Source organism: Anabrus simplex, chromosome 5 (genome assembly GCF_040414725.1).
Source record: "Anabrus simplex isolate iqAnaSimp1 chromosome 5, ASM4041472v1, whole genome shotgun sequence".
In the NCBI taxonomy this organism is placed as follows: domain Eukaryota; kingdom Metazoa; phylum Arthropoda; class Insecta; order Orthoptera; family Tettigoniidae; genus Anabrus; species Anabrus simplex.
The window spans coordinates 33,035,790-33,058,675 of NC_090269.1; the positions used below are offsets into that span (position 1 = coordinate 33,035,790).

The 22,886-nt window shown below is 39.2% G+C and overlaps 1 protein-coding gene across 1 annotated transcript in view; it reads left to right on the forward strand.

Moving 5' to 3' along the window:
• The window catches only part of LOC136874292 (HEAT repeat-containing protein 3), a 198,262-nt gene that overhangs the window by 110,282 nt on the left and 65,094 nt on the right, over nucleotides 1-22,886 (forward strand). The window contains exon 4 of the mRNA XM_067147931.2: nucleotides 15,455-15,546. Within this exon, the coding sequence (XP_067004032.2) occupies nucleotides 15,455-15,546 (92 nt within the window). The remainder of the gene's footprint in view (nucleotides 1-15,454; nucleotides 15,547-22,886) is intronic.

The following is a 22,886-nucleotide window of genomic DNA, read 5'->3' on the forward strand; positions in this document are numbered from 1 at the left end:
TTTCGTTTTCCCGTTTGCTTTGAGCGATCCTCTCCTAAATACTACCGCTGAGTCAAGAGGGTGCCAGCTGCCACGTTCTCATATCGTTCGTTATGCAAGTGTGCCTAGTGCAAGTGCTGCCTGTCTGTGGTCGAACGAAGAATCGATGTGTAGTGATGTCTTGGCTGTTGTTTCCACAGCCTGTCGGAACCGATCGGAACACATTCTCTTTGTATCGAAAAAGTTCGGCACGCATGCGCAAAAGGCAGAGTTTCTGTGAGCTGTGATCGCACAGCACCCGACGTGGAGCGCACCAGTAGTTATCTGGTTGTGAGGGGGGTTGAATAATGTCCTATTCTTTGGCTGACGTCTTTTTCAATGCACTGTACAGTATTTGTAGATAATATTTTTAAACTAATTTAATTTTCCCAATAGGCAATGTGCTGCAGCACTTCAGCACATAAGGTACGGCCGCCCCTGGTTTTTCTAGTAAAACGTATTGTATTATTAAAGAAAAATATATCCGTGGAACGAAATACTAAGTTTTTTTGTAGCAAAACAAGTCGTATTAAGAAAGAAATGCATATCCGTAGAACTTAATACCAGTTTTCATAGCAAAACACAATGTATGATTGAAGAGAAATATATCCATTATACCCACAAAACACTTCTATACCGGCAACAAAGACCGCAGACGGCGAACATGAGGAGTCGCGCACGGTGTAAAGGACCAGGTAATAAGCTAACGCCAGGAATCGCGCACAGTGGAAACGACCAGGCTTACAGACAAAGCTTTCCACTGACTGACTGATAGTGGAAGAGGGAACAGCGAACGTAAACACGTGTAGTGGACGAGTTCATTGAAAGGTACAGAAAAGGAGGAAGCTTTATACCGTGTAACTATTTCTAAAGGATAAAGAAGTATATGCGCCCGGTCTAAAAGACCGCGACGCGACCCCTCGTGAGTTAAATAAACGAAACCACGACGGTGCTTTCTATATGATTTGATATGTACAGTAAATGAAATGTCTATGAAACACGAAGTGTACGTTGTGAGAGTGTTAAAACTATCACATGAGCTGTAATCTACATACATGCATTGTGCCGCGGTGCAGTATATGGTAAGAGCAAGCCGAACGCTACGGTGCGCCAGTCTTGCATGTGATAGGTTCGAGTCCGGGGCAGGGATACTCTTTTATTTTTATTTCTTTATGTTTACTATCTCTTAATGTATGCGAAATATTCCATTTTATGCGCATTTTCAGTGATTGTAAATTTATGCAGCCCTAGGAATGGTCAATATGTCATCAGATTCGGACGAAGATAAGATAGGTAGTGGGGGGGGGGGGCGAAACTGTGCTAACAATAGTTAATGTTAGAAAATGGTCGAATTGATGACATGTTTGGTTTATGGACATCTGGGCACGCCGCTGAATGGTTATTCTAGTGTGCTGTAGTATTAGCTGGTGTTATTGATCTACAGGTTTCGGCGATGAGTTGTCGAAGGCGCTCGAGATTTTCGGGCTATTGGATGTAAATTGATTCAAATTCCTCCACAAGAGGAAGTATAATGGCGTTGAATCCGGTGACCTGGCGGTCCGAGAGATGTGTCCTCTCTTCTACCCCTTTTCGTGGATGTGTTTTATTGAGATGGTTATGGACGGCTAACATCCATTCTGGTGAAGCTCCATCCTGTTGAAACCACATCGTTGAACGTTCTCCAAATGTCACATCGTCCTACAGAAGCCGTAGTTCGTGGCGTAGAAAGTGCAGGTAGCGTGTGCCTCTTAAATGGTTCTGAAAGAAATGCGGTCCAATAAGGCCATCACCCAAGATTCCACACCATACACCAGGACCTCTCAGGGTGCATGCACCGGTACATTGCGCGACTCAAGATGCAAAAGACGCTTGGCTAGGTTGACCTGAGTGCAGATCCCTACTCCTTGATTTTGAACAATAGCGCTCTCTCTCTTTCCCTTCGCCTGTCTTGCTCGTTCCTCCTGTCTCCCCCATACGTCACTTGCTCTACAGAGCTCCACCACCCAAGCAGAATTGAACCGAGCTTAGCCGAGTCGCCCCGAGATAAAACGCTGGCCCGAGCCGAGTCGGGCTTGATGCACCCTGGTTTAGTTGCAGACGGTAGGGGTGATATTTGTGTGTATGCAGTATTCGTAGTACAGAGGCCTGTCTGATGCCCACGTGTTGTGCAGTTGCTCGTGTACACTTGTGTGGGTTATTGCGAGCTGTGTTCAGAACAGTCTCCTCATTCTCACCAGTTGGTCAGGTGGTATCATTTGAAGTAACCCTGTTGTTCGTAAACATCTTTCAACACTGCGGAAAGTCTTTACATTCGAATGTCACCTCCCAGATAGCTTTCCTGATACAAACGTGGTACCTGCAACGAATTTTCTCTTGCTTCCCCATAGATAAGGAGCATGTCAACGTACTCGCCTGTGGATTACATGCCGAATGACTGAAGATACTTCATTCCGCCCGTATAGCAGTGCTTTACCGCTTGCGTCTGGTACATATTGGCCTGTGTTTAAGCATTGAAGCTTCATACCGATGTAAACAAATGTAGGATTTGAATTATCAATAATACGTTCCATTAATTGGTAGGCTAGCATTTGAGCACATGCGCTACGCCCACTGATCTCTATACCTGGATGGCTGGTAGCTTGGGTAGCAGTAAGCCGAATAGAAGATGACTGGCGTGGTAAGATGGCAGCGAGCGCACGGTGCAGGTTTCCTTTCTCGAGACCCGAACATCTACGATCATCGATTAGGAGTATCAGGCGGGAGAATTGGGAGCCTTCTAAAACAGCTGTTCTCTGCTCGGATCACTTAGAGGAAGACTGTTTTGATAGAAATGGACAAACTGTACACCTTAGAAGTGATGTACAGCCAACTGTTTTCAATTTTACTGAACATTAACTGCAAGTAAAGATTTACTTATATATTTTTTTATTTCTCATAATTAAACTGACGGTTTCGATTAAATAATTGACGTGACCTTATAACAATCTTAGAAAATGAAGTCTGGAAGAATTCTAGACCTTATTTACATCAGTAATAATTATGGGTTTCAGACACTGGAGTGGTGGGAGAAGGGAAAGTGTGGTGGGTGGTTGGGGCTATCCCATTATACTATTCGTGGTATTTGGGACTCTTTTAACTGGTGTTACATATTTCTGATGATGACTATCAATATCGCTTTGCTAGCTGAATTTAATTAAAGAGGTCTGTAATAGTAAATTAAGCTGCAGGTAATGTGATATTGAACCCTTGAACTTACCATTCCATCGTTGGTCGGCCACGGCTGCTACAGTAGAACAATTAAGAACTCTTAAATCCTGGGTCGTTGCGGGAATAAATTCGGTCACGATCTTAACCAAACGATGGGGTTCAGAAGAGAGCCTAACTACTTGAAATGAGGAGCAAAAATGTGCTTACTAACTTTTATTAAATTGAAAGAGCACGATAACATCATTAATTTAATATGCATTCTTGCAAAATAAAAAAAATATAAATTATTGATTTTTGAATGTTCCAAACACAGTCACATTACATACCGTCACTTTGTTTCTTACAATGTCGAAGAGTTGCTTCGGAGAAGCTAATATGTTAGTGGACAGCGAAACTGAAAAACTGAAAAAGGGAAGACCTGAAAACCGGGCACCTATTATTCCAAACGAGAACTGAGAGTTAATCCACACGATCCGTGGAAAATCTGACTTTCAACAAGTAGAACGCCTGATTTTCTCTCAATTAAGGTTATCCACCAGTCGAATACCCTTAACGGATACGGAACACCCGCCGAATGGACCCTTAATCGAACCAAACTGACTATCAGTTGCTTTGGATAGGTTGCGAAATATTATGGGAAAGCATGGTGTTCACTACAAGTTAACAGCATCATTCACAATTGAAATAAAATCCCACCATGTATTTGTCATTCATGACACCCTTAAGTGATAAGGTAATCCCGATGCTAAATGTGCATCACCCCAAACAGCTGTTCGGAAGGAACCAACAACAACAGGATCCGTGAGGATCTTACGTTATGTCGTTCTAAAGGAACAAAACTGCGAAATGCAGGAGACAATTACTAATCATGCATTTAGAAGAAATGCCAAACACTGAAGATAATTAAAAAGTGGAAAGTCACTTGAAAAATATTATTATCGAACCGATTTTCAGGTTAGAAATGGGTTTGATATGCTTAATAAATTTTACTACAACTTTAAGGAATTCTTTCCCTTGAAAAACAATGCTACCAGTACAGATCTCTCTATTTACTGTCTGTCCCAACACACTACTTGTAAAGTGATTACTTACTTACTTTAACTATGAATAAAATGAAAGTACGACAAGATTGAAAATAAAATAAAATACTGGCTGACGAATCGAAACCGCATTCGCAACTCAAGTCTCACACTAATACACTGAGTGTCAATATGCACACTATCAAACGAGAACGGACGTTAAAACGAGAAAACAATGAAGTCCGTAAAAATAAATCAACATCTCGAAGTCATTAAAGCTTAACACGCACGGAGAATCACAGTAAAAATATTAAATCTCCATCAGGTCGATATCCAACACTTGGACAACCCTCACGCGTCAACAGCTGTCCCGTTATCTCAATGGAGAGCTACGCATTGACCCTCTTCATAGAATCATATCGTACTGTAACTGCTACCTTCATCCAGGCCGCTTCGACAAAAAAAAGAAACATCTAAACTGAGACTTGAGTGTGTACAGCTACCATCCCAGACCTATCGTCGGGCTCACTTGAAATCTGTACACCCTAACACTAATCATTATGTACATGATACCTTCCAAATTCTATCGTCGGGCGTGAACTAGGACGTCTCATCATCAGTGACTCCAAGAATAACATGTGACGTCCTAAATCTATCGTCGGGCGTCAAAGTGGGTCGTACTACGCCTCCCTTAACATATCAGGCGAACTAGCAATTTCAAACACCTCCGACATTTAATACAAAATCTGGTCAGACAAATACCACACGATCGGAACCACGTCTCTTACTATCAAATGAATGCAAGTCGAAAAAAAATACAGTAAGTCTCTACCATTACAATACGTGAGCTCAAAAATAAATATACGTGACGAACGATTCTCCACCTCGAACACAATCTCAGCCTGTGCACTGAAGTGTTAGGGAAGCAAATGAAAATTCCCAACACACGTTTACAATTTAGTGGATGCCTTCAAAATAATAATCATCACTACCGCATTCGAAATTCTCAAATCGCCTATCAATCAATTCCAACTATTTTATCAATGACCTCTCCAGTGAACAAATTCAGTACAACCCAACCATGGGTCCAAAGTGCTCTTTGATCCTTGAGGTCGCTCATTATCTTATTATCCATACGGGCTTTACGTAACAAGAATTACTGGATGTTTACTACCAAGACTTTAACATTTACTAAAGTCGTTTTCACTTGGAATCTTTCTATAAATTTACGATGCTCCACACCATAGTCGTCTCAAATTCGGATTGATTGCGGAAAACAATACAGCCTGCCTCAACACAGCCTGTTTCCTAAATACTTCCTCTTTAAAAATATAGCTTGTCTCAAACTCCTTCTCCTCGCTTTATTCCAGCGGTATCACTTCATCCGTCTCTCTCATCTCCACATACATATAAATCCGTCGCTCTCAATCCCTTTTCCTTCAAGACCCTTTTTCATACTTCGATCCCCTGGTGAAAACGACAACCATTATTAAACACATCTCTTACTTTACTATTATTACGACTTTCGAACCTCGAGAGTCCAAGAGCACCCAGCGACTTTTCGTATCATTGATATACACGATGTCTTAAAATTTCCTTCCCATTAATGACTGTGACTCTAACAAATTTCACCGAAATCATCTAAATATGCCTGCGATCCTTGTAAAAATATACTGGTTAAATGCACTTTAACATAGAAAAATTTCCTTATCCCGCGGTAGACATTATTATTATTATTATTATTATTATTATTATTATTATTATTATTATCGACCAACATTTCTGAATTCAACTGACATCTGAGATTAAGATATTCGCCACGACTAATTTACACTTATAACGTTCCAACAATTCACGCTTTGGATGATATCTCATCGAACATTCAACACAAAATTTTAGGCGTCGCATTTTACCGTTCTTGACATGAACTTTACACACTGAAAATTTCACACGCTGACCAAAAATTACAACACTTTTCGCCTGATAATTACGAATATCAACCCGACAATCATCTGGAAAATTTGTTGGGACAGAACAAATAACTAACTACAACATAATATAAAATAGACAGACCTGCACAATGGTGACATTCCCAGCATTCTGGTTACATCATCACCAGCTGACCTCGGGCTTAGCCGCTCATTCTCACAGATAACATTTTCATTTCCAAAATCTCACTCATACAAACACTACCCTTCACACACACGATATTAAAATTACCATATAAATCAGGCACTTTCTCTGTAATTTGCACCACGAACTTCCCTCGCTCTGCAGTCGACTACAACTGTCTGATGCGTTCCCAGCGTGGTTTCTCTCCGTTGCTTCAATAAAAACAGGTGTTCAGCAGATAAGGGAGCAGAACTACTCTGAATAGCTTCCCCCAAAAAAACCTCTTCACTTTCAAGCGTACATGAGATTATATAAATAAAACTTGCCTACACTTTCCTAGTTTGTCGGCAAACGTTCAGAACTTTCCAATCGCTTTCTCTTCTTAACCAAGTATATGGACCTTAGCCACGGACATGTATTTAATTATTTGTCGGTCAATCTGGCGCGAAATTCTAATGACGACGGGCACAAGCTCCCGCGGCTTCAAGTTCCAGATCGACACTGCAAAATCTACGGTGGGGGGTTTCTTTTATAATCTCAGAAGGGACGCTATCCCCTCTATGAGGCTTGATTGTGTAATCTGCCAATTTTGCGTCTAATAGACGGATTTTGATGAGACTTGTCCCAGAACTCCGGACAGATTTGCACTTATGTTAGACGTTAATTTTATAATTTTTCTACAATCATAACCGGGGAAATAAATTATTTCTGCCCGTGCGTTTCGCGCGTTTTCTTCCTCCCCTGACCTTGGCAAGTGTAGCTGGTTCGCTGATCTCACTCTAACCTGCACTTAGGCTTAACTACATTTATGTTTTTCCCTGGTGTCTCTGTCTTCACGGAGGGTGTACGAATAATTTTGCTTATTTATTTCTTCATTTACTATATTGCCAAAATCCCTCGTTGTATAGAATTCCATGAATTTAAAGAATTGTCGGGCACTCGAGTTCCACCGAGGTGTCCCGGCAATTCACGAGCTTGCCGTGAGTGAGAACCTTCCCACGCGACATCGGGGCTCTTAGGAGCGCAACATGGCTACCTTCAAACATAAAAGTACTTTCTTAATACCAAATAAATATTGGAGAAAAAAAATATTTTTCTCACCGTAGAATTATGGGTTCAATATATTGACAAGTTTTGAATATTTGCTGGTTTTATAAATGTGTACATTTGCTTCAATGATATTTTAATTTGATCATATGCGCGTTATTTCATGGAAACAGGAAACAGAAATTCATTATCAAGCACCGATTACGATATGTCGAATCTAGGCCTGTATATTGAGCTACGTTTATAGGTACATCATTTTAAGAATGCATAATTTCGTGGCATACAAGTATACAATTTACAGCAATGTTTCCAGAAACTGGTTTTCACTCGTATTGTGTTACCGATCGCTAATTGCATGTATTCAGCACCTAAGTTAATATTTGTCGGCGCGCGACTGTGAGCTTGCATCCGGGAGATAGTAGGTTCAAATCCCACTATCGGCAGCCCTGAAAATGGTTTTCCGTGGTTTCTCATTTTCACACCAGGCAAATGCTGGGGCTGTACCTTAATTAAGGCCACGGCCGCTTCCTTCCTATTCCTAGGCCTTTCCTGTCCCATCGTCGCCATAAGACCTATCTGTGTCGGTGCGACGTAAAGCCCCTAGCAAAAAAAAATATTTGTCGGCCGTTATTATACACTCATGTTTATTGCTATCCCGGAGATTTACTGACCTCGGAATGACGTGTCAGTGATCCCAATGTCCTTATGCTTTGAGTGAACATGTCTCTATATTTTTAATTATTCCAATGCGCCATTAATTGCGACTTAAAATTGACTATTATCATTGCTTCCCCATAAGGAGAGCTCTAGGTTGGGTACGCCAACATGGCGAACCGCGCGCTCAACTTGGCGTACTTTCTCCTGCAGCGGAGACCTGCCATCAGCGATCCATGTATAGAGATCAGTGGCTACGCCACAGCTGTGAGACTTGTACCGTTCTGTAACACTCGGGAAATATCTCCTACAAAACCGCTTCGACGACTTGTTCAGGAAATGGAAATTTCCTAAGGTTCTGTTCGAACGGGTACAAAGTGACCGAAGTTAAAGCCGTAAAAATTTACTGCAGTGAAAGAACTTAAACCGGGTGACCTTGGATTACGAATGCGATTTTGTAAATGTGTTTTGAATGCGATACATGACAGAGAAATTGACCCTAATCTAATGGTTTTTTTTTGGAAGAATCGTGGGTTCATCTAAGTGGGTATATTAATACACAAAATAATCGTTAATGGAGTACTGAAAAGCCTAATCAGCTTCACCAAGTACCCCTGAATGATGCAAAAATAGGAGTGTGGTGCGCTATTAGCGGCGAGAGAATAATAGGCCCAATTTTTTCGGAAACTGTCAATAGTGATAGGTATGTGCAAACCATTTTGCGGCTTTAAAAAAAAAAAGAATTAACTGAGAGGGAAGGAAGTGTCGCGTTTTTCCAGCGACACTCTGCGACGGCACATACAGCCCACTTTTCCTTACAGGGATTCCATGCAGTATTTGAAGATAAGAGTTATCACTAACAACATATGATGATGCTGATGATGCTTCTTGTTTAAAGGCGCCTAACATGGAAGGTCATGGGCTCACTAACAACATATGGCCTCCTCGGTCCTCCGATTTAACCCCCTGAGATTTTTATCCCTGGGGGGCATTGGAAGGGAAAGTGTACAAAACAAATCCACACACTTTAGATGAACTTCGAAACTACATATGTCAAGAAATTGCTGCCATTTCTCAGAGGGAACTGCGGAGGGTAATGAACAATTTCCTAAGCAGGTACCAGAAATGCTTGAACAACGAAGGGAGACAGTTTCAACATCTTCTGGCGTGATATATGTGAGTACTTTTATATTTGTGTTGTTTGTTACAAATAGCTTTCCCGACAATGTATTTACTGCGGACTTCCCGTCACGCACGCATCTCCCGTGTGCAGGCTGCGCTGCCGGGCTGCGGGACTGGTTCCGCTTTATATTGCTCACCCTGTGTTAAGAATGCCTTCGAGTACATTACTCCTCCAGTTCCCTATTTCTTACGTTCTCCACGTTAATTTCGCGTTTGCTAGACCCGTTCACTTGACTCGACATCTTTACATAGTTGCATAGGAGACTGAGGTACGACCGAGCGGAGTTGGCCGTGCGGTGGGCTTGCATTCGGGAGATAGTGGGTTCGAATCACACCGTCGGCAGCCCTGGAGATGGTTTTCCGTGGTTTTCCGTTTTCACGCTGTACCATAATTAAGGCCATGCCGCTACCTTCCCAGTACTAGTTCTTTCCCATCCTTCCGTCGCCGAAAACCTTCGATGTGTTAGTGCGGCAACTAGTAAAAAGAACTGAGGTACGATAAGTGATTGAAAGTATGTATTTTTCAAACGATCTGTAACCATCTGGCGGGAACGATGTTAGTGTCCAGAATCGTTTGCAGGATATGCTTGCAGTGTAGTATAGTTCTTACTACCATACAGGATGCTTGCAGAGAAATATCGACATCACGACTATCTCACACGTTTGTTGTGCTGCTGAACAAAGTATTGGTAATATTGTGAAGTTTTAACATAAATTACTCATATCATATAAGTATCGTACAACGTAACATCGTACATTGTATTCATCTCAAAATCTAATCTCGTATGCTCTGATAATTATCATACAGGCTGACATCCCTGATCTGATACCACTATGACAGGTCTATCTTAAAGTTTACTATGTTTTGACCGTCAGTTTATCACTCATATTTGAAACGAAGTATATGTCCTCTTTCATAGAACAGGCCGAGTGAGTTGGCTACGCGGTTTGCGGCACGTAGGTGCCAGCTTGCATTCACTAGATAGTGAGTTCAAACCCAACTGTCGCAACCCTGCAGATGTTCCCAATCCTAGAATCCTTTCCTATTCCATCGTCAATATAAGATCTTTTTATTATTTATTATTACGATTTGCTTTACATCGTACCGACACAGATAGGTTTTATGGCGACGAGGGGATATAAAAGGGCTAGGAGTGGGAAGGAAGCGACCGTGGCCTTAATTGTTACAGCCCCAGCATTTGCCTGGTGTGAAAATGGGAAACCACAGGCTGCCGACAGTGGGGTTCGAACCCACTATCTCCCGAATGGAAGCTGATAGCTACATGACCCAACCCGTACAGCCACTTGCTCGGTGCCGTAAGACCTGTCTGTGTCCATACGACGTAAAGTAGATTGGGGGGCGGAAGCCATGTGACACCTTTGATTTCTTGCACGATTAACACATTAAATCTCTGAAAGAATGGATTTGAAAATTGCCACATATTAGTATGATTCTATGTAGCCATTTAGGGACCGCCTGGCCGAAACGGTAAAGGCATTCTCGGTTCGCCCGGAAGAACATGGGTCCGATTCCCCATCAGGAAGTCGAAAAATTGAAGAAATGAAACTTTCGCTTTCGGAGGTACACATGGCTCTGAGGTTCACTCACCCCACACCAAAACTGAGTACCAGATTATTTCGTGGGGGCAAAGGCAGCCGGACGTACATCTAACCACTCTACCCCATCAAGTGCCGAGGTTACGGATAGTGGAAGCCTTTTATCTTCCACTCCTCCAAGGGCCTTCCTGGCCTATACGGAGATGACTTTGCTTTGCTTTTTATGTAGCCAGTTATCTCTTGTCTCTTGCAGTATTTTACCATTTGTGGAGTAATTGTTCGTGCTATATTTGACCATTTCTGGACTAATTACATTTATTACTTGAGTTGTGGCACTAGTTTGGTATTTTCCACTTCAGCCACCTTAGCTAGGCACTTGTAGCTTGCCTTGCGAGTGTCCATCTGGCCCATCTGAGTCATGTACAGCGGACTTCAGATTAACTAAGGTTAAGTTATGAGTAGGTTCCCACCTTCCAATACTTATCAATTTCTATATAATAGGTTTATTAATTACATAACATAAACCATATAATCTCTAGTACATGTTTCGTTCCGATTATGGAACATCTTCAGCTAAAATTTGACAAAATGGCAAAACAATTAAAATACATTGATGTTATGATGATACAAAAGCTAAAAGATATGATAAAATGGCACGAAGATTAAAACATATAATTATGATGATGAAATAAAGTTCATTCATGTTTGTTAACAATTCAACAAGTCAGTGTTCAAATGACGAATTAAAAACGGCGATAAAGTTCTTCTTCATGTTGGAGACGTGTACATTTTGTTAATCTTGAAGATAAATTGGAGAAATACAAGATTTTCTTAATGTATATTTATCGGGGGAACTCTTGATAAAATAACCGTAGTTGAAGTTGAGTTGTGGTTAGCTTATTGAAATGAGTCTGAAACGAGAAAAGAATGAGTAAAATAAAAAATATTTTAAGGAGAAAACCTTGTTAAAAATGTATGTTCGCGAGAATGAAGGATAATGGAGTTGATTACCTTATAGACAGTCGTGTCGTATTTAACGTCCTCCCTTATGTCGTGTTGTTAACTGACTGAGTCTTGTGTACATGTGTAAGGCACTTGCGGTGGGCGGGGAGTATTGGAAGGAGAGGTAAGTGACGTGAGGAGAGCGGGTGAAATGTTGTGTAGGGTGGAGCTAATTGAGGAGTGGCGTTGTGATAGGCTAGGGGAAACGGAAGGAAAGGTAGGGGAACAATTGTGTGGGGTGGAGCTAATCGGAAGGAGGTGTGTTGGTTGTTTGTTGGGATTCTTTTTGATGGTTTTTCTAGATGAATCTAATTTGGTAGCCTCTTCTAATAATATATTTATATTTTCCGTAATTTCGTTAACATTCTGGTTGGGATTTCGCTTCTGATCAATTTCAATATAGATATTTTCAAGAATATTCATTAATTTGCCTTTGTTTAGCGTTCGTAGAATGGTTAAGTCCCTTTCTATCGATGTAAAACTGTGTTTATATTCGGTCATGTGAAGACTCATGGCCGAGTACTTCCTGTGTTTTTCGGCATTAATATGTTCTTGATATCTTACTAAGAAATTACGGCCTGTTTGTCCGATATAAGAATTGGCACAATTTGAGCATTTAAGCCTATATATCCCGGAATTTAAATATTTGTTATTACTTGCAATGCTTTGATGATTGAAAATTAAACGTTGATTGTTGTTATTGGTGCAAAAAGCAATTTTAAAATTGAATTTCTTAAAAATGTTAGTAATCTGGTAAATATTCCCGTTATTATAAGTAAAGGTGGCGAAGTTTTTCTTTTTATGTTCTTTTACCAGCTGCGTTTGAGGTTTATTCTTCATTTTATTCATTAATCTATCTGTGTAGTGTTTTGTGTATCCATTGCTTATCGCTATTTTGTAAATGAGATTAATTTATTTTTGGAGGTCGTTTTTGGACAAGGGAATGTTAAAGGCTCTATTTAACATGCTTAAAAAGGAACTCCTTTTATGTGCCTCAGGATGGTACGAATCTTTTCGTATGGTATTTATAGTTTTAGTCGGTTTTCTAAAGATTGTAAAGGCCAACTTTTCTTCTTTCCTTTCGATTGTTAAATCAAGGAAATTTAGTTTTTTATTGTTCTCGGTTTCTAACGTAAATTTTATGAAAGGGCCTAAACTGTTGATCTGGTCTAATAAATTAGTGCTACTATTGATTTGTTCATCTATAATTGCAAAGATGTCATCGACAAACCTTAGCCAGATAATGATACCTTTTTCATCATTTAAAATTTTATGTTTTTCTAAGTGATCCATGTATATTTCAGCAAGGATACCTGACGCTGGAGATCCCATAGGAAGACCACTTTGTTGATATACTGTGTTATTGAAGGAAAAGTAATTATTGTTAAGTGTAAATTCTAGGAGTAACATAAATTCTTCTATTTCATGGTTACTAAGTTTTCTGTATGTCTTTAAGTTGTTCTTAATTATATTTAGAGTTTCTTTCGTGGGGATCGTAGAATACATATTAGAGACGTCGAATGAGTTCAAGGTGAAAGATGGTTTTAATTTTGTGTTCTTGATAATTTTACAAAATTCTATTGAATTATTCATTGTGGTTCTGCTTTGGAAAGTATAGTACTTTTTTAGGAAGCTATTGATAAATTTAGAGGTTTTGTAGGTGGGGCTATTTCTAAAGTTAATAATTGGTCTAATGGGTGTGTCAGGTTTATGTATCTTAGGCAAAGCTCTTGCTGTTGGTAGTCTTGGATTCATATTAATTAGGTTTGATATTTCGTTCTCATTAAGGATGAAATTAATGTTTTTAAGTATTTGTTTTAGTTTTCTTTGGACAGTGTTAGTCGGGTCTTTTTTAATTTTTGTGAAAGTATTATCTGAAAAAAATGCTTCGGTTTTTTCTATATATTCTTTTTTATGCATAATAACTGACACATTACCTTTATCCGCCTTTGTGATTATAAGGTCATTATCTTTTATTTTTTGTTTTAGGCCTTTTATATCTGTAGAGGGTAAATGGGGTGTGTTAACTTTCTGATCTTTAAATAATTCTTCAAGTTTCTTTTTGACTTCGAATTTAGTTTCAAGTTGTCGATCTATTGGAAGCTGAGCTATGACTTGTTCTACTTCAGCAATGGTTGTTATGTATTGCTTTTGGTTGTATGGATTAGACCAATTATGTTTGGGTCCTTTGTTGATAATCTGCAACTCTTTGTCCTCGAAAACAACGTCAGTTAGATTCTTAGTTGGGGGATGAAAGGTTGAATTGGGTTCGATGTTAATGGAGGATTCTTTTGACTGATTTATGTTTTTTTGATTTAGAGTAAGAACGTAAAGTTTTTTGTTCAAGGTTTCTTGTTTCTTATCTAAGATATTTTGAATTTTAGTATCACCATATTTCAAAAAGGAATCCCATTCAATAGGGGCCATAAGGGAGGAAGCTTCTAGATGAGCATTATATAACTTAGAGTTTAAAAAAGACTTTTTCTGTATAGAAATTTAATTTCATTTTTGAGCCATAAGTCGTTAGTTTTTTCTTGAGTAGCTTTATGCCATTTTGTTGTACAAGGTTTTCTCTGTACTGAATTTAGAAATTTAGGAACGAGTTTTTGATGTAAACATTGTTTTAGGAAATTTATGTCTTTGCCAATTTTTGACAATTTAATCTTTAAGTTCAAATAGGCATTTGATTGTTTTTTTGCCTGGTTGGCTAAATTACAGCTTATAAATCTCATATTTATTCCGTATTGTTTTAATCTTCGTGCCATTTTATCATATCTTTTAGCTTTTGTATCATCATAACATCAATGTATTTTAATTGTCTTGCCATTTTGTCAAATTTTAGCTGAAGATGTTCCATAAATCGGAACGAAACATGTACTAGAGGTTATATGGTTTATGTTATGTAATTAATAAACCTATTATATAGAAATTGATAAGTATTGGAAGGTGGGAACCTACTCATAACTTAACCTTAGTTGTGCTGAGCCAATACGGAATAAATATGAGATTTATAAGCTGGGACTTCAGATTATCCGGGCTAATCAGCGGACAAATTCGCACGGATAACTGAAAACACGGATAATACGATTTTGTGCATTTTAATGCACAACAAAACTTTTAATAATACAGAACATACGATAGTGTTTAGGAATGCAATAATGTTGAACAGTTAACACATTCAATAACCACTTGTATATCAACAAAATAGGCTGATATAAAAATTGCTTACAACGTCTATTGTTGGTAAAATACTTGAGGTACCGGTATAATCATTTGCTAATTTATTTACTGATTCTCTTTTCTCGAACTGGTTTGCTGTGTATCTTATATAAAATTTGATCAATTGTGGGCAATTTTTTGTGTGTGACAATTCATCTCTTGTTCTTTTTTTCTTCTTTTCCATTACTTATGCATCAAAGTAAGCTTATATGAATCATCCAAAATTTTTATTGTACTATGAATTCTACCTGATACCACTTTCATAAATATGTATTAGGTACAAGATATGCTTACAGTTTACTTGGTTTGAATAACATACAGCTCATCACTCTAATTAAGGAACAGAGTACAGTATGCAAAATTGCTCCATATTTTGAAACCAAGCACAGTGCAGTTGTCATAATTCTGAAGTTATTTTTTTTCTTTATTTCTTTTAGTATGGTGGTGAGTTGCAGCCTTTGAAGAAAGGAGCTGACACTGAGCACCAAGATACTTTCATTCAAGCAGTTCATTTACTCTGGAATTTATGGTAAGTTCTCGCTATGGTATATGGCAGTTGGTCATAGAAGCATTGTTGAATGGAATGGAATTTAATTACCTTCCTGTCCATTATTTTGTTGTATTACTTTTTCCCCTCGCATGTTTCCAAAGAGATATAAAAATAAATAGATATTCGTAAAAAAATCCTAAATGTATTTTAATGCTTTGAAGATAATTGCTCTTCCATGTCTGACATTAAATGTGAATCTGATTTAATTGTATATATACCGAGCTCGATAGCTGCAGTCGCTTAAGTGCGGCCAGTATCCAGTAATCGGGAGATAGTGGGTTCGAGCCCCACTGTCGGCAGCCCTGAAGATGGTTTTCCGTGGTTTCCCATTTTCACACCAGGCAAATGCTGGGGCTGTACCTTAATTAAGGCCACAGCCGCTTCTTTCCACTTCCTAGGCCTTTCCTATCCCATCGTCGCCAAAAGACCTATCTGTGTCGGTGCGATGTAAAACAAATAGCAAAAAAAAAAAAAAAAATTGTATATATTGCAATCTCGGCAGTTAAGGGATCTATCGCGATTTTACTAAATCATTTATATGCTACATAATAATGTGTTATTGTCTTTAATCTCTTCTACTATTTTCCATATTTTGTGTTTTGTTTTGCTTTGTCCCTGTGGCAGCCTTGATAATTTTTAGGAAGCTAATAAAATAAATAATTCATTATTGTACCATGAAGGAAGCTCTAATTTAGGACAAAGCAAGCATTATTTCTTAAATATATTGGGCCTAAATAGAAATTTATAGGCTAGCTCGGCTAAGATCTATCTGATCCTGTAACAATTAGGACGGGGAAGAGGGGAATCCACATGGCAGTATTATTGGACGTTAGGGTATAAATGATATGAGCAAAGAATTGGAATCACAGATGAGGTGTTTTGCAGATGATGTTATACTGTATAGCAAGTGTGTCAGACTGGTGGCCCACGGGATGCAGGTGGCCCTTTGCATGTCTTTTTGTGACCTGCCTGACACAGATTTTGATTCGCATAGAGAACATGAAATATTTGTCCTGAATGAGTAAATTTGTAATTCCAATATAAATTAATATTTAAAAATGCAAAGAAAAGCTGCTCGATTTGTTCTGGATTATTTCTGACAAAAGAGTGAATTGACTTACTTATTTCCTGTTGCTCTTCCTGAAGCATAGGGCTTCCATGAACACTTCCATCTGTTCCTATTGTTGGCTGACCTCTTCACTTCATTCCAAGTCTATCCCACTGCTAGACATTCTTCTTCAATCGTCTTTCTCTAGGTCTTCTTTGGGCGTCCGCGCCTTCTAGCACCTTGGGGTTTCTTTTCAATGGCTCCAGCAGGCTTGCTTAAGGTTTTCATTTGAGATAACGTCCGGCCATCTTCTGTTGATGATATGTCTTAAGACAGCGATTCATGAAGGCTTGCAGTTGTTTAGTCGTCTTCTGGGTAACTTTTCCACATTTCACAGCTATAAAGCAGAACGGACTTAACATTTGTATTAAAAAGTCATAGCTTATTCCTTCTAGAACTGTTCTTATTTCTCCATATAGGATACAATTGAACAAAGCACCATTTGCTTTCCTGGTATGACTCTTAATGTCTTCGTCTGCTCCTCCAGTTGTAGTAACCATACTCCCAAGATATACGATGGAATCTACTTGTTCTATCTCTCTATTATCTATAGACAGTTTATCATCAATCTTGGAATTGACCCTCATCGCCTTGGTCTTATTAAGTTTTAAGTCTAGCATCCTCTGTCACCTCCTCCAACTGCTTAATCTTCTTTTCCATATCCCTGAACTGTTCAGCCAGTAGGCAAACATATGTTATCTTCTTTCAATATGGACATGATATAAAGTTTTTAATGTTGAACCAGTAGGCAAATGTCATCTGCAAAAACAACGTCTTCTAACCTATCTTGTAAGCCCACTGGATCCCCCTTTTCCCACCTCGATACATTCTTCTCAAAACACTATCCAACACAAGTAGGAAAAGCGTCTGAGAAAGAATACAGCCCTGTCAAACTCCCGAGGTCACATCTGTTGGCTCAGTAAGATCTCCCATATGCAGAACTCGACATTTATAACCCTCTTACATATCCTTTATAAGATTCAGGATCTTCCGTGGTATACTATATTCTTCAAGTGTTTGCCACATAACTCTTCTATTTACAGAGTCGAAGGCCTTCTCAAAATCAATTAAAGTCAAGTAGAGGGTGTTCTGCCATTCTGTACTTTGTTCCAAGATAATTCTCATAGTGTTTATGAGATCGACACAGCTACAGTGTTTATGAAAACCAGCCTGTTCCCTTCTAAGATGCAATTCCACAATATCCTTCACCCACTCTTAAATGATCCGTGAAAGCACCTTACTAGGTACCGACAACAATGAAATTCCCCTCCAATTATCACACTTAGTAATATCCCCTTTCTTTGGTATCTTAACAATCAAGCCTTTTTTCCATTCAGCTGGTAGCTTTTCTTCATTCCAGATCCTTTCCAGCAGCGGTTGCAGTAATTATGCCGAGGTCTCAATATCTGCTTTTAAGTATTTCTGGCGCGATATTATCCATACCTGGTGCTTTTCCAGTTCTTATCTGTTTCAAGGCCTTCTCTATTTCTGGACAGAGTGGAGGATGTAAATTCATTCTTGGGTCACTATCTGCTGGTTCCATTTGTTGGTTACCATTCTGTTCTATATCTCTATTGAGCAGCTCTGAGAAATGTTCCTTCCATCTCTGTAACTGTTCTTCCTGGGTGGTCAGTAGTTCACCTCTCTTGTTTTTAATGCGTATATTCCTGATAAATTCTCTCCTTAACAGTTTCTTTGTGATACTATACAATTCCCTAGCATCTCCCCTTGCTGATGCCTCTTCTGTCATTCATGCTTGTTCATCTACCCACTGTATATGATTCCTTCTTACGCTTTTCTTCACACTTTTATTAGCTTTCACATATTCCTTTTGTGCTGCGGCTTTCTGTTGTCTTGTTTTACACATATTAATCTTTGCCTTAACTAACTTCCTAGCCTCTATTTTTTTTCAAGTACCTTCAGACGTCCATTCTTTTTCGAGATAATTGTGAAATCCAAGTACCTTCTCACTAACTTCTAAATATGTGTTCTTAACTTTCTTCCATGATAATTCAACGTCCATCATAAGTTCTGGTTCAACAGCAAGAGCTTCAAAGCGGTTTCTTAATTCTATCTGAAATTCTTTCCTTTTGCTTTAATCTTGCAATTTGCCTAAATCAAATTTCTTGTTTTGCCTTTTGAATTTCCTTCTACTTGCCACAGTTTTCATTCTAAACTCTGCAACTACCAAGTGATGATCACTTCCAGTATCTGCCCCTTTTTTATTTTTCACGTCAGTCAATGATATTGTAAACTTTCTACTTATGGCGATGAGGTCAATCTGGTTTTCTGTAACATGATCTGGCAAAACCCATGTAATCTTATGGCATTGTTTATGAGGGAATAAAGTGCCACCCAGCACAGAAATCAATGAAAAGCTCCCCATTTTTGTTACAATCCATGCACTCCATGCACTCTCATAATTTGTTCCAGCCCCTAATTGTTAGAACCAACCTTTGCATTTAAATCCCCCATCACGGTAATAATATCCCTCTTTCTCACTCTCTTAATAGTCTCATTTAGCTGGCAGTAGAATTCTTCCTTTTTTTTTCAATCTCTGACATTTCTGTGGGAGCATAACACTGGATCATGGTCACATTGCGAACCCAGGTCTTGAATCGAGCTGTCATCAGTCTTTCTGAGATAGGTTTCCAATCAAGAAAGCTCCTCTTTGTGCTTTCATTCAGTAACAATACTACACCTTCTGTATGTTCTGCATCCCCCTACCGTTTGCCCAGAATAAAGGAATGTGCATCTATTAAGAGTCTGTATTTCTCCAAAGTCTGGCCACTGTACTTAATCCAAGGATATCCAGCCTGTACTCCTCCATCACTTTAGCCACGTGTTTTAATCTACTGCTCCCTCTCAGGGTTCTGACATTCTAAAAACCTATTCTCGTTTTCCGTTTTCATGCCAAAAGTTGTCAACTTATTATCCATCCGGTTGTGTTTCACTTTGGTTTCTTTATTAATTTATATTTAAGGCTGTGCGAGTTATTAGCCCACAGCAACCCGAGATTGGTTTTGGGACTGCCACCTAAGCCTCCAGGCCTCCTGTTTTCTGTACGGGTTGTCTCCCTTAGCCTTTGAAGATTCCTCTTCACCACAAGGCAGTGGTTCCCCTTGTTTCTTTAAACCCCACGGGAAGAGGGTTGCCTCGTCTGCCAGCTTTGCTGTTCCAAAAGTCTCTTTTTCCGCTGCATTTGCCATTGAGGACTTCACCAGAGCCCCATTAGCTATCACTTTTCAGGGTTCCTTTAGGGCCTTCACAGTTACCATAGCAGTCATGGGTCATACACAGTCCCTGCTGTACATCACCCCTGTAGGCAATCCCTTACTTCATGCCATTGCCCACCTCCCACAACGTGGACGAAAGTTTGGACTTATGGGAGGCTGACAAAAGAGTAGTGTTTTAAAAATATTACAAGCTTTTGGCCGGGAAGACTTTGGAGTAAGGAGACAAACAGCCTGACTCTCTGAGTTCTCAGCGGAGAGATCTTATGGAATGAATGATATTAATTGACAAGTAGGCTTGAATGGAGTTTTTAAAAGTAAGAAAGATGAAGTTGGAATTCAACAGGACAAACTGGGGCAAATATTTGTTTATAGGAAGAGGAATTATGGGTTGGAATATTTTACCATGGAGGATCTTCAATAAATATCCAACTTCCTTGAAATAATGTAAGAAAAGATTATGTGAACAACTGATAGGGTGTCTGCCACCTGGGCAACAGCCCTAAATGCAGATCAGGATTGATTGATTGATTGATTGATTGATTGATCGATCGATTGATTGATTGATTGTATTTTGAATATCTTTCATATAAACTTCCGTATGTTCTCGCTCATCCCAGGACCATAAAGAATGTTAAAAGTCCTCTCCACTTCAGGTTAATCTCCCTTCTCTAATGTTTATCTTGAATTTTCGTCATCCTATCCACACTTCCATATCAAGAATAATGCTCTCTCTGAGAAATGACCGTTCGATGAGTATGGATGGCTACTGCTGTTGATGAAACTGGCAAGCAGAAACAAGTTCATCAAAGCCTGTGAAGAAATAAATCTAAGAGACCTGGATTGATGAGCTGGAAGTTCACCAATAAAGACAATGTTATGTTGTCCATTTGTGTTTTCAGGTTTGCCCTCTCCCCTTGCTCTCAATGTACACTCAACTCTCATTATCTCTTATGCATGTTGCTCCTGTTTTGTTTTTTGTGTGACTTCTTTTGATTATACATTCCTTATTCAATTATATTTTTAAACAATTCAACCCATATGAGGGAAAACTTGTTTTAGCTTTCCATCATGGATGAGGAGTAGGAATTATTGGCATTGGCCCATAATTTATCTCGGTATCGTAAAAATACAGTTCATAATCCATGGCAGATGATGTTTTATGCCTAATCATGTATCATAGTAATAGTCTACATCTTCCAAATTCAGTGCCAAATGATCTCTTATAGTCAGAGTTCCTTTTAGATGTAATTCTTGACTATTGCAGTTGTTCTCAAGAGAAGCTAGTTGGTTACTTCTGTACGTACCGATATTGGATATTGAAGCATAAAACCTTCCTGTGGTATCTCTATTCTCACATTCATAACAGTGCTCACAGACTAGAAATCTGTGTCTTGCACTTCTCCATGGATGTGTTGGGTAAATGTAAAACCAGTTCCATATGAGGAATGCACTACTTATTGCTATCATATCAGGAACTGACTATGATCTTACAATAGACTGCAAAGATAAGAAGCTGAACCTTCCTCCACTGGGCGAGTGGGCCGTGCGGTTAGGAGCATGCAGCTGTGAGCTCGCATCTGGGAGATAGTGGGTTCGAACCCCACTGTCGCCAGCCCTGAAGATGGTTTTCTGTGGTTTCCCATTTTCACACCAGGCAAAGGCTGGGGCTGTTACCTTAATTAAGGCCACGGCCGCTTCCTTCCCATTCCTAGGCCTTTCCTGCCCCATCATCGCCATAAGACCTTCTGTGTCGGTGCGACGTAAAGCAACAAGCAAAAAAAAAAAAGGGAGAAGAACTTTCCTCCATTCATGTTCTTCGTCTGTAAATTCCTTAAATTTGTTTGTTGATTATGGTTTATGCAAAGATATGGGATTTGTCCATATGTGTTTTCAGGTTTGTCCTCTTCCCTTGTTCCCAATGTACACTAGACCGTGATTGTGTTTATTTATGCATGTTACTGCTTTTTTTTTTTTTTTTTTTTTTTTAGCCAGGCTTCTTTTGGTTATATATTCCTTATTCAAAAATATTTTTAAACAATTCAATTCATATGAAGGAAGACTTGTTGTGGTATGAACTATTTCAGCAATTCATATTTCACTGATTCTTCTTCAAATTTTTCTTTATTAGATCTGGTCAGTGTAGTAAATTTTGGAACGAGAGTACCAGAAATAACATTGCTAGGAATAAATATAAGCAGAGTAGGCTACATCTAGGAAGAAGATTGATCCCCTGTCAGATATGATTTGTCTGTTTGCATCCAATTATTTTTCCTCATTAGGTAGATCACTGGTTTTCGGAGTTCAGTGTGGCTGGTTCAGAGCCAGCTTGGTCAGGTGGAATTTGAAGATACTGAAATACTGCAGCCTTTTGTCAGTAGATTTACCAGCACATAAAAGAACTCCTGCATGACAAAATTTCCAGCACTTCAGCACCTCTGAGTATCAGTCAGTAGGATGTAAAACCAATAACATTATTTTTCTCAGTAGTAAGGTACAATCATATTTCAGAAGCTAATTTTCTGATCAAAATTTAATGCTGTTTGCCTTCTGTTAAGTCTAGAGACTTTGTCCTTCATATAAATCAGACTCTGTGATTAAGTTCTCACTTAATAAACAGATGAATATTAGAGAAATATTACTTCATTTTCATCAACATGCTTGAAATCTTTTCATGCAACATAGAATATTACAGTGATCTTTTCTCTTTCTTTACCGGACAGGTTGGCCATGCAGTTAGGAGCGCGCAGCTGTGAGCTCGCATCCGGGAGATAGTAGGTTCGAATCCCACTGTCGGTAGGCCTGAAGATGGTTTTCCTTGGTTTCCCATTTTCACACTAGACAAATGCTGGGGCTGTGCCTTAATTAAGGCAACAGCCGCTTCCTTCCCATTCCTAGGCCTTTCCTGTCCCATCGTCGCCATAAGACCTATCTGTGTCGGTGCAACGTAAAGTAACTAGCAAAAAAAATCTCTTTCT